Source organism: Haemaphysalis longicornis, unplaced genomic scaffold (assembly GCF_048455015.1).
Source record: "Haemaphysalis longicornis isolate Haplotype H1 unplaced genomic scaffold, Haemaphysalis longicornis Haplotype H1 scaffold_11, whole genome shotgun sequence".
NCBI lineage: Eukaryota > Metazoa > Arthropoda > Arachnida > Ixodida > Ixodidae > Haemaphysalis > Haemaphysalis longicornis.
In genome coordinates this window covers 124,601,152-124,613,631 of record NW_027526214.1, presented here as the reverse complement: position 1 = coordinate 124,613,631, position 12,480 = coordinate 124,601,152, and the positions used below count along the sequence as shown (strand labels likewise).

The window sequence follows — 12,480 nt, the reverse complement described above, 5'->3', positions numbered from 1 at the left end:
TGCTGTATTTTGTAGAGGTAATGTCTAGTGTAGGCCACATTCAAGCGCAACCTATGCAGAATGGCTTCCTCGCGCTTGCTGAGCCCAATGGCATTCTGAAGGTGCACTTAGGATCAATCGCGTGAAAAGGTGCGTACTGCTGCCTTGCGCCAGTCCAGTTCTAGATTGCGCTTTCCATATCGGCGCTTTCTAGATCTGCGCTACGTCAGTCTAGATCAGCGCTTTCCATGCGGTTGATGAGACGAGTATTGCCGCATCCTTTCTCGTGAAGAAATCGGCAGAGCTTGAGTGCAGAGACTGTGGGCAAATGAGGCGACTTCGTCAGCTGCATCGTTGCCGGCAACTCTGCACTGGGCAGGAAGCCACTGCTGTGCCCCCTTTGAATGGCTTGTAAGTGCGAACGATTGATTTCCCAGGCCAGCTCTTCTTTTGGAAGCGATTTTAAGCTCTCGAGCGCTGATTCGGAGTCTGTAAAAGAGCCCATTGATTGGCCGGATGCTTAGAATATATTAAAAAGCAGCGCTAAGTCCAGCCAGCTCAGTAGCTGTCGTAGAGGACTTGTGGCTACGTAGGGCCCAGATAGTAGTGATTGACAAAGGAATCTCGATCCATATCGCCGACGATGTAGCCGTCACTGAGACATCAGTTTGCGCGTGAGTGTGCCCTCTGAATATGTTGTTAATCTGCTTCAAGGCAGACAACTTTACAGCTGGGGCTGGTACATCCGCCCTCCGCTTAAATCCGGGTACCGTGGTGGCAATTTTCATTGGAGGAGACAGCCACGGAGGATGAGGAGAAGAGGCTGATGGCTAGTACTGCGAAGGCAGATCGTGCTGCACTTCGGAGACCCAGGCGGCAGCAAGAAGATGCCCATTATTCCTCGCCACAACGCGCAGCCGCGTCCGAAGTTGTGCCATTGCTTGCAAAGCAGTGGGCGGAAGCCGCTTGCTCTCGATCATGGTTCCCACTGTGGAGGTAGTCTTCGGGACACCAAGAAATATCGCCAGTATTCGGGCCTGCAACCCCTCTAGTATTTTAAAATTCCCTTTGGAGAGAGAAGTCAGGGCAGGGAGGATACAACGAAGTAAGCCTTCGCAGAGCGCGTCGCACAGCCTTAAAAGAAAGCTGACGCTACATCCATCAGTGCTGTTGGAAACCATGGCGAAAATGTGCGCGAATGACGTTAGCTTCTTTTTTAGGCTTTTTATGTACGGCGTCTATGTCAGATTGCGGTCGCAAGGTAACACCCAAAACCCTGTGACGGGTGACATAAGGTATAGGTATGCCCGCAGCGGTTAACCGGTTTTTTGAGACGTCCCACTTTGTGAAGGCGATTGCGGCACACCTGTCCGGTGATATATCAAGGCCACGTGTCGCGAGAAATTTTTTCAATCGCGGTAACTGCACGCTGGAGCCTGGACTGGAGCGCACGTCTGTTGCGGCCTGAGCACCATTGAGATACAGATATCATCAGCGTACACGGAGATTTCAACTGATATCGGCCGACACCTCTCTAGTCCAATCATCGAAATATTAAACAGAGTCGGGCTCAACACCCCATCCTTAGGGACACCGCGGGTCACGTTATGGAGGGATGTCTCACCGTCTGCTACAGACATGTAGACATCAGAGAGGCAATCAGACATCCAGTCGTACATTCGTCCCGCGCTACCTACAGACCTCATTGCTGTCCGGACAGCTTCATAGAGAACATAGTCATATGCCAATTTGACATCAACGAAGACTACAATGGTAATGTGCCGTTGGATCTTTGCGTGCTTCAAATGTGTTGCAACCGCCCTGCAGGGCCGCCCTGAAGGGAGGAGCAGGAGGGTAGAGGGAAGATGGCGTGGTGCCCTACATACACAACATTTCGCATCGCCTGAAAAAGGTCGCTGCGGGCTATGGCGTCGACGTTATGTTTACGGCTCGGAACAAGCTTGGGAGGACCTGCGGAAGCGTTGCGAGGAGAATAGGTGGAGAGTGCAAAAATTCCGAAGAATGCGTCGTCAAGCATTGGGACCCGTATGCAGAGTGCAAGAAAGGTGTTGTGCACAACATTCCGTTGGACTGCTTGAATGTGAGACTGCGCGAATTCCACGAAAGAAACGCCGAACTCGAATCTTGCACTACGTTGCAAAGCGTGCAAAGGGTGCCAACCAGCTTGTGGGAGTGCGACAGCAGAATATGCGCACAAAAATGAGATGTGCAGACTCATCGTTGAAGCTTACAAAATACGGCAATCAGGAGACACGTGTGTCGCCCAGCCATCCATAGCACTATAGCAAAATGAAGTTAAATTTTTGGATGCAACAATCGAGGTTCATGCGGGATGGTAATGCATGATAACGAAAGTTATCTTCATGCTTTTCGCGCACGGGTTGTGAATGAACGATCGAGTACAAATGTGTGTGTGTGCCTTTTTATTGAATAAACAGTTGACAGAAAGCGCGCGTGTTGTCCACTTTTGTGTATCGTCTGTCCGCGCTTTAAACATGAATCAGATCCAACTAGCTCAACTTTCCGTTCTATTGCAACGGCAATGGCGCTGCCAATGCTGCTCTGTCCCTTGCGGAAGCCCGACACCTGCGACGGATATACGCTTCTGTCAGTCACATCCCAGTCCAAGCGGAGCAGTACCATCTTTTCCGTGAGCTTACCGATGCAGCTTAGAAGCTAAATAGGCCAATATGAATCTATATTCGAGGGGTCTTTGGCAGGTTTCAGAACTGGCACGATGCGAGCGCGCTTCCACCCATGCTCAAGACGGCATGTCTGCCAAGAGCGGTTGAATATTGACAAGAGCCACCGCTTCGCATTCGCGTCTAGATGGCATAAAACGGTATAAGTTATCCCATCAGGGCCCGGAGGAAAGGCCTTGCAACCGAACACAGAGCAGCTGCAAGTTCCGCCATAGAGAATAGTTTGTCCACGTAGGCTGTGTTCGGTGGTGGGTTCCTACGGAGTATTAATCGGGTGTCGAATGAATAATTCGACATCGTTCTTCCGATTTAAATGACTCGTTCCAGAATTATTTTAGTTTTTTGCCTGGCGGCTGAGGCGGGAGCAGACAGACAGGACCAGAGTTGGAAGGACTAGAGTTTTTAAAGCAAAGCTTTAAAATGCTCACTGATGCCCTTGAAGGTATCAGTGAGTACAGAGAGCATCAGTGAGTAGGCATCAGTGCAACTTTCTCTGACGATAATGCTGAATAATGACGGGTGAAGTGAAAGAAAGAAGCGATTCCCGTGGCCGGAATCGAACCTGGGTCCCTCGCGTTTTGATAAAGCCGGCATCTGTCCGGTTTCTCCATTTAGACATTGTCCAAACGAACGCCAAGCAGCAGGTACCGATTAACCCTAACGAGTTGCTGTGAGTATTCTAGAAAAGTGGTGCGCAACTCCAGGGTAGCACATGTTTGGGATTGGCCAACCAAAGAACGCATCGCGAGAAAGCTTCGCGTTCACCCGTCGTCGTCCTTATATGGAGGGGCGCATGATTTATTCTAGCGGACAAATATGGGGCGGTCTGTTCCCTTTGCGCAGAAGCCACTGTTTTGACAGCAGTCGGGAGTTAACCATGGTGTAATATTAGAGTCGTCTTAGCGGCTAATTTTCATATACTAATTGTTTCGGGATAGTTGGAATAAACCAAGAGATCAATCCGCTACTGTTGCCATATATACTCCCCCCTTACATGTATGAACAGCAGACGAGAATCCTGTAACGTTTACAACTTCGCTGTGAAGCACTTATGGCAAGTAAATGAAACTAGGCCAGCGATAGAGTCGTTTTAGTGGCCAATTTCAGTATTATTGTTTTCCGAGGTGCCTACGTCAGGTTTACACAGCAGTCGCGAGAGAGGAAAGTTTTTCCGTGTCGTCCCCGCGCTACAAGGCCGGTCGCCGACCACTGCTGGACGGCAGCTGTGTACAGCTTCGCTGTCAAATATTTATGCATGATTAACCTCGCACTGCCAATTCTGTTAGTAGAGGGCGCTATTGACGTCTCAAGAACGTTGTTAAACTATTCTACTTAACGATTTCGTAAACTATTTCGTTCTTTACTAGGTGTTTCTTCAACCCCCTGATATTTGTGCACGTTGAAAGTTCTTGCGGCGTTCTAATTTAGGGTAGTTTGTCGTATTTTTGTGCTGTAATATCTCTAAAACTATTTCTGATCAATTGTAATCCTGTGAAAATTGTTTTCTTACCTCTCTCTCCGTCATATGTTATGAATGCCTCCAGGTCTTTAGGGTATAATAAATGAAGTTAAATTAAAAAAAACATGTTCGTGCTGGTTAACAAAGTCAATGCTATGGCTGAAATGTTTGGCAGGCTGGAATAGGAGAACCACGCACTCCGTCCTTTCATTTGCCGCATCTTGATCTCGTGTTCCATGTGATATAATTTATATGAACAAAGCAACGCAATTATACTCCAGAATGTATAATTCCATTACACCAAGGCGCAAATCGCGTGCTGGCTCTCGTCATTGGGCTTCTTTGCCTCGTTGATAACTATTATTAGTGTTTGAAGAGCGTTATGATTAGGCAAACGCCTTGTAGGATTGTTTTTAAACAACAGCGTTATTATTCGGGAAACAACAGAATCGACAGCTGGGCTAGTTGGTATCCGTCCATCCTAAACAGCGCCTGACTACACCCCGACGAGCGCCGTCTTGTGTCCGCTTTTCCTCGTCGTCGGGTTGTCAAGCGCTGTTTAGGATGGATATTAGGGAAACGCCTTGTAGTTTTGTTTTTAAACGCAGAACCTGGCGTAGTTTTCTTTTAAAACCTGGGCTGTGAGAAGGCCATAATAAAGAGCTACAGAATAATGCTGACCCTCTGATAATATTTAAGGAGCTCCGAGGCCTTTTCGCTTCCCTCTCTATCAAAGAACGGCTCCTCGAAGCCGCGACCTCTTGCGCAGTAAGAAGCACCAGGCCCCGGTCACTGCGCCACTTCGGCGGATTTCCTGCAGTCTTATCGCGGATGCGCTTCTCGGCTAAGTTGGCGAAAGCGCACGCGCACCCAGCGGATTTCCGCCAGAGGCGTCCACAAGAGGGCGATGCTTGCGCATCAGCCCACTGCGCGGGCTCATTTCCCATTGGTTAGGAGGTGTTTCGTAGCGCGTGTGTCAAAGATAAAGGATGCCACACGGTGACCAACGCAGCACCTGTATGTATACAGGAAGGGTGCTATCGCCGTGGCCCTGGAAGAAATTCTGTTTCTGCGTTGTGGACTTGGTGCCGACATCCTCGCAAAGCTGACCGACGTATCCGGCCAAAAGAAGTGCTTTCGTGGTCGCACGTCATAAGAATATGCTTATGCATACTATGCGGCTTTCTTAAGAGTTGTTTATAGCTGAAGCAACATGGATGTCTTTATTGTTCTCCAAAGGTCGTCATCGTGACGCGTGGAAACCGGTCTTCGCCCAGCAATCAAGGCACCCCTCCCCCCATGCAAACGTTTCTCTCCCCGCAGACGGCCGGCACGTGCAGGCGAGGAACGAGCCCCTGTCGGTGCAGGCCACGTCGTACGCGCTGCTGGCGCTGCTCGAATCCGGCGACAACGACGTCACCGGCCTGGTGCGATGGCTCAACCTGCGCATGAACCCAAGTGGGTCCCTGCAGTCTAGCCAGGTGAGCATTCGTAGTTACTTTTTCTCCCAAGAACAGAGACATCAGGCGGCGCAGTGGGCAAAATGTAAAAACCAAGTTTGGTAAAAAAGCGGTTTGCATCTGGCGAACGCCCCACTTACCCGGTTGTTAGGCTTAAAGGAGCCATGAAGAGAAAACACAAGTTTGGTTCATTCGAAAGATTGCCTCGTTAGAACCATACTGACACCAATTTTAACACAAACTTCGCTCAAATAAGCTACATAATTAAGAAAAAAGGGAATGACCATGCGACCCACCAGCTCATTTCCCGCAACAGAACCTATGATGTCACACTAAAATGCTCTGCGATTGGCGGAGGCCGGCAAAAGCAAACGCAAGTTAGGTAGGGTGCACCAGTTTGCATAGTGAGCTATATGCCCGTTAAACATACTGCACATTCCTTTTATGACACTAAGAATGGTGGAGTAAACGGTTGAAGTTCCCAACAAAGACGCAAACGTGTACGCCGATGCGTACGAAACTACCGCCGGCCGAGCTCAACATCTCGCCGTCGCGCAGACGAATTTTCTGGTTCGAGGCTCTTCGGGGCAAACGAACCGCTACAGCACGCACAGCCGCGACCTTGCTTGGTATCTTAATCCCTTGACAGGAGGTTGGCCGTCATATCGCCAACCAGCAAAGGTAAAAATAGAAACGAGGGGAGTAAGGAACAGCAAGCAGCGACGAGATAGTGCCAGTCGCCGCAGACGTTCCGGAATGGTGTTGGCTTGCTGCTGTCTTTACGAGTCGTTTCCATTTTACAACCGCTGAAAACTTCAGTTTGTTCGAGTGCTTTACAATGAAATTTCGTTGCTGCTTTATGAAATGCCCATGTAGTACGGGCAAATCGTCGAGGGAGTGCGACATCCCTGCCGGTGAAAAGATCTCCTTTCATGTGCTGCCCAACGACGAACCTCGGCGAAGCAAGTGGCTACGTTTTGTGAACTTTGCAAACGGAGGAGAAAGGGAGCTAAAGGAAGTACGAGTGTGCTCGTTTCACTTCCGACGAAGTGATTACGGCAGGGACCCCTACGCTAGCTCACTCCTGGGACATGGCGCCTCTCGTCGCCGACTTCGTCAAATCGCCGTCAAAGCGCTCTGAGCTTGCAAAAAAAAATACCGTACACACCCGCATTGACGCTCGTATCTTTCTGGTCGGAGCAGAGAGCTCGCGCGAACGGCTTTCCATACACGACACCCGCCAACTGGCATAAGTGATACTGCTACTGAAATTGAACTATTATTAAAGGGGCCCTGAAAGGCATTTTGAGCACACTAAATGAAGTAGCGCAATCGTTAGATTGGGTCGTCAAGGTCATCTGGGCCAAGTATTACTCTTTTACGCGCAGCGGAAAGCTCACACTTTCGTTGCAAAGTTTGTCGCTTTTTTCTCACCCTTTCCTTCGTGTTTTTGGACGCCGCCATCTTCACATGTCTACATCATCGATTCCCAGATGTTCGTCATGAGCTAGACATCCTGCTATTGGGCGGCTTTTTCACGCACTTCCGGCAAAGAGATGAGTCGTCTGCTCAGCGTCGGCTCGCCGGCTGATCTGCCAGCGGAGTGTCGGAGTGCTTGGGCATTTTACGACAAACAAAACAAGTGTAAACAAACGCTTAACCGTTCGTATTGAATGCAACAGTTACACGGCCATAACACGACATGGATATTCTCTTACCTGAGTACGTTCCGTAAAGAAAGCGTTGAAGCCCCGTGGCACTTCTTTCGTGCAATCGCAGAGAACGCCCTGAGCCGAATGCCCGGGTTTGACGGATACATTTTATTCCACTTCAAAACAATCCAGAGATGTGTTTCGAACGAACACAACGTCACAACATGCGTTGCAAGTCTGAACCGCGATTGACAGACGATAGGTTGCCTCCTCCTGCCCGTCGTAAATTCGGCACTCACCTCGCGCGCGGTTTGCGGGGACGAACAGCAAGTCACTTAACTCTGGCGCGCAAGCCGAGATGGCTTTTAGCCACACACACTGCACATTCCCCATGCGAGGTTGAGTCGTACGCCGCTCGAGAAAGATAATCCAAACCATGGGAAGCACTATCCACCCGCAGAAGCACAACGTCGCATTTCATCGCGAAACAAAGGCGTCCACAACACACACACCATCGCCTCCTGTAATGCCAAACGCATCTCGCACTTCCAAATGAGAGTGAGTAGTATGCCTGGAGTGCCCATATGCCGCGAGGTGGTGCCCCAAGCTGAACCGGAATCACGCAACCGTAACTGACTTCTAGAGCGGTTTGTGCCTTGTTGCCAGGGCAACCGATGTTTGATATTGTCAAAGAAATGGCGCTCGCTCCAGCGCTAAAAAGCTCAGAGCCGCGGCAGAGCATGTTTTGCCAACGTTGCCGCTCTCCACCACGCGTCGCCCCAAGCTGAACTGGCGTTTTGTGCACGGGTTCTGTATCGGTTTAAAATGTCTTTTTCACATGCCGCCGTCACGAATTACCGCCGCCACAAAATAAGACCCGGCACCAGCGGGGCCACATCTGATACGGCGCTTTTTGGATAAACAGTGCGCTGTGCATCCAAGGGAGCGAGAGCACGATCCCCCCGTGCGGCTGCGAGTTCGCCGCCGATAAGAAGTCACGTGCCGCCGATAGCAAAGTTCTGCAGCAACGTACACCGCGAAAGGGCAAGGCCAGGCCGCCGCACACATGCGGCCAGATTTTTCGTTCGCTTTTCCAGCCTTTAGCGTAGTGCGGGATTCATGGTGTCAACAAAGCTTGCCCGTAGCAGACGGCATGCAGTGTGAGCAGCGCAATAGCGGAAGTACGTCACCGCCGAGGAGCGCAGCATCATGGGAGGGAAGCCTCGCGCGCCGTCAACAGCGGAGAGTACGTTGAAACGAGGAGGAAACGCGGCTCGGCGATAATGCGCGGTTTTTGATTTACGATTTCTCAGCTAATACTCATCGCTTTAACAAAATTCTTGCAGGAGGATATTGCTAATACATTGCTTTATTTGGTTACATGTACATCCACGCATCGGCGGAAGGTATTTCAGGACCCCTTTAACCTAATAAAAATAAGGCATATACGTATTCGTCTGTATTCGTCTGTCGCGACGGGTCTGACGAGGCAGCGGTGACGACGGCTGGGCGTTCGTCTGTTGTAGGTATCGCGGAATGGTCGCTTTCCGGTCCATCCGTGTATCCCACAACTGCGGCCGCTCGTGCACTTAGAAGCATTGAGCGTTCAAGTGGTGTGAGGTTGTATAAGCAAGCCCGAGCTCCTTGGCGAGAGTTTTGTTGTCCGGATCAGGCGATTCCATGACTAGGGCTGCGGGTGCACTAGGTTTTACTAGTATTTTTAAAATGGCCGCCGTCTCGGTTTCGGCACGAGTTCAGGTTCCTGTTTGATTCCCGCGTGTGGGTGCTATATGGAGTCGACGTACTAAGTGTCTGTTTCATGGACCGGCTCGTATGACGCCGTTGTTCACGTCACGAACTGCGCAATGTAGCGGGAGATTTAAAATTTTGGCTTAAATTGCCTTATTTCTCAGTGAATAAAGCATCATTTTCTTCTGGTAAAGCGCTTGGGGTACTATGAAACATCGAATCTTTCGAATAAAATAAAATTTTGTTTTCTCTTCATGGCTCCTTTAAACAGCTAGCTTTAACGTGATACGTTTATAGGTGCCCCATTGCGGGACAAACCGCCGTCCTGGAGGTTGTCGTCAGGTACAGGAAAAGGCCGCGGATAAAAACATTATCTAAATTTACGTCTTTTTTCCTCCGAGAACTCACTGGGACCCCATTGCCAGCGGCGAAGCAGGAGTTGGCCTAGTGCGTGCACCGTTGATCTCATATCGTGACGTAAACGTGACGGCAAGTAGAAATGGTGCAGCCCGGTTGGGCACAACCCTCATTGTGGAAATACTGTGGCGTCCCCATTCTGCCCATCCCTCGGAATATTACGCGCCAAAGATGAAGAGACGGGTGCATGGGGTAGTGGTAGGGGTCCTTTGACAAGTATGGCTATGTTGCTGCCCTTAAAGCGAGTAAGCAGGCCTAAATGTCCCGGAGTGTTTTATTGGCTGTGCACATGTGTGGTGGGGAATCTACAAAAAAGCAGGAGATAATGGCGCAGCCAATGTAGCTTCTTAATTTGCTTAAGTGTCACAACATGAACAAAATGAAGGTGATTTGTTCCTTCCACTCCAAATGTAACACTCAACGTGGCAGTTAAAAGGAGATCAACAGCGTTCTCGGGGAACTTATACCTATTTTGCGCGTTAAAGGCTACAGCCTGGCGACACTTATCAACAACCTATTTACCCCTAAATTGTATCTGCGTCTCTTTTCTCACTTTCGTTCTTTTGCTTTTGGATCGAATCGCTTCGACGGACTTCTTTGCGGCCGCACCGTGTTTCCGTCTCTTTTTTTGCGTTTGCTTGTTTTCTTGGAAACAGGGCTCCGCGCGGCTGGTGTGCACATGTTCTACGCACGTACCACCACGTTCAAGTGTCACGCGGCGCGCAATTCTACAACATTTACGTTTCCCATTCGTCGTTTTGGGAATTTTGTGAAGCAGGCACATTAGCCTCTCAAAGACCCTCTCAAGACTCTTGCGAACGATGCTCTCACTCCTCACATAACGTACAAATGGATTCACCCTGGGAAGTCACTACCACCACGTTGTCCGCTGTTCAGCGACTTCTATCGCGGACCTAAATCATTTAATCTGGCACTGCACTGCATTCTCAGACCATCGATATAATATCGAAAATGCACTCCCAAATGGTTCTTCACCAGCTAATCCCCCATACCATGACCCCCAATTCCTTGCCGCGCTAGGCACTTTTTCCCTTGAGAGCGGTCTGGCTCGAGGAGTGTGAGCCGGGGCCTACAACCCACTCGGTTCCTCAAACTGGACAATTAGATCCTGTACGGCCCTTGAAGATTCAAGAAGTGTGAATCCTCCCTCCCTGCTATTCCCATTTCGACCCTCTGGACAACCGGCCGTCCCTTCCCAATAAAGGACTTTACTACTACTACTCAAACACCCCGATTCTTGCCCAATCCCCCAAATGGGTATGTGATACCCCACTACCCCCCCCCCCCAAAAAAAAAAAAGAACATCAAGGACAACTTTTGTTACACTGTAACCACCGTTGTGGGATGGCGCAGTGACTGCCCACTTGATCTCATCGGATTCCACGCGTGTTTTTTTTTTTTTTTAGTTTTACGCTTTGCAGAGGCGGCGATTTTCTTGAACGCAAAACAAGAACAACGACGACGACGACGGTTTTTCGCAGACTTGCGGATTTCTCCTCAATATTTGCGTGCCTTCATTACAAACCAGCTGGCGTAACAAGGCATGACAAGGCGTCAGGTAGTTTACCTCAGAGTGGGAACAGACGGCACAGTTATTTGAAGTACGAAGCGTTGCCGCAGACGAATGCTGTTAGCCCCTAAGTTTTCATAACTACACACCCGTTCTTCAAAACCATCAATGAATTTAAAATTTCACCGAAAACTAGGCGCCAATAATTTAGGATTACCAAAAAGAATTGTTATAGCAAAGCACTTCTGTTCGATGATTTCAATGTGGAGCTTCCCCATTTTGGAAAGGATGGGATAGGATGAAAAGAAATGGAAAAGCGGGGAGGTTAACCATGTCCGGTTTGCTGCCCTGCGCTGGGGGAGTGAGGTTTATGGGATGAAGTAGGGCGGAAGGCGAAGAGGCGAAGATAGGAACAGGAACGCGTGCACTCAGAGTCCTTTTCTTTGGCACCAAAGACTTTCGTGCAATTGTGCATTATTCAGAAAACGAAGGGGGTTTGTGAATTTGGCCGTCGGGACAGATTTCCAACAATAGTCTCTACCCTGAAGCGCCGATCGTCCAATCGGCTGAGTTCGGTGGCCAGCACGTTTCTTTCCAGTGGATATTGGGGCCCACGACAGAGGAGATGCCCATCGTTTCTTCAACCACACATAAAGCAAAGTGGCCTGCATGGATGCTCACAAATTGAATGCTTACAAACACAATCTGTCAGCTTTCTCCGCACGTTGACAGTGAAGGACCTGGGCTGGCATGAGGCATTAAATACAGGAATGCATATTTTTACACTCCCTTAAAGGAGGACAGTAATATCGGATTTTTATGTTCCTTGGAATGTACCATTTTGGGCTAGTAGTTGTCGCTAATGATAGGACAAGATAGAACTTGTAACTACCTGCAGTTTATATGCAAAAGGACAACTAGAAAAAGATAAGAAGAGAACTACGATACCTGCTGTCCTGCGTACAGTGTTTAAGATTTGCCACGCTACCAAATGGCGAACGGGCTCCGTCCCTCGCTCGGCACCGACCAAAAGGACAGGTGAAGGAAACATAGCCGAACACCTTAGGCGACGCAAGGGAAACAGACGGAAAGACACAAGTCAGTTCTGAGGTTATGACCATGTAGGAAGTGCCTAAAGTAACCACGTTGTGAAGGTATTGATTCAAGGGCTAGCAGTAATCTTTGTCGAATTAAAACTTCCCAGAGGGGAAAAATGTACCATTTCGTGTAGTAGTACTGCTGTCAGCGACATTTCTCCCGGAACCATCAGGTGATTTTGCACAGGAGCTCATACACAGGTGCCTCGTCGAGTGCAATGTCAGAACGTGAATAAGATTAGCGTACGTATCGCCAAAAGCTGCAGTATGGTGAGGGGAAGACCTGCTCCTCCTTGACGAAACTTGCGGAGCTGCCTTCGAGTCGGTAAAGATGCCCCACTGATGCGGCTGGTGGCGTAGGAAGTAAACAATTGCTTCTTTGAGGGCATAGAGCTCAGCCGCTGTAGATGATG

At 49.4% G+C, this 12,480-nt stretch overlaps 1 protein-coding gene across 1 annotated transcript in view; it reads left to right on the top strand.

The window, feature by feature from the left end:
* The window catches only part of LOC144160994 (venom factor-like), a 267,369-nt gene that overhangs the window by 155,975 nt on the left and 98,914 nt on the right, over positions 1-12,480 (top strand). Inside the window, exon 28 of the mRNA XM_077692061.1 lies at positions 5,485-5,642. Coding sequence (XP_077548187.1) covers positions 5,485-5,642 — 158 coding nt within the window. The remainder of the gene's footprint in view (positions 1-5,484; positions 5,643-12,480) is intronic.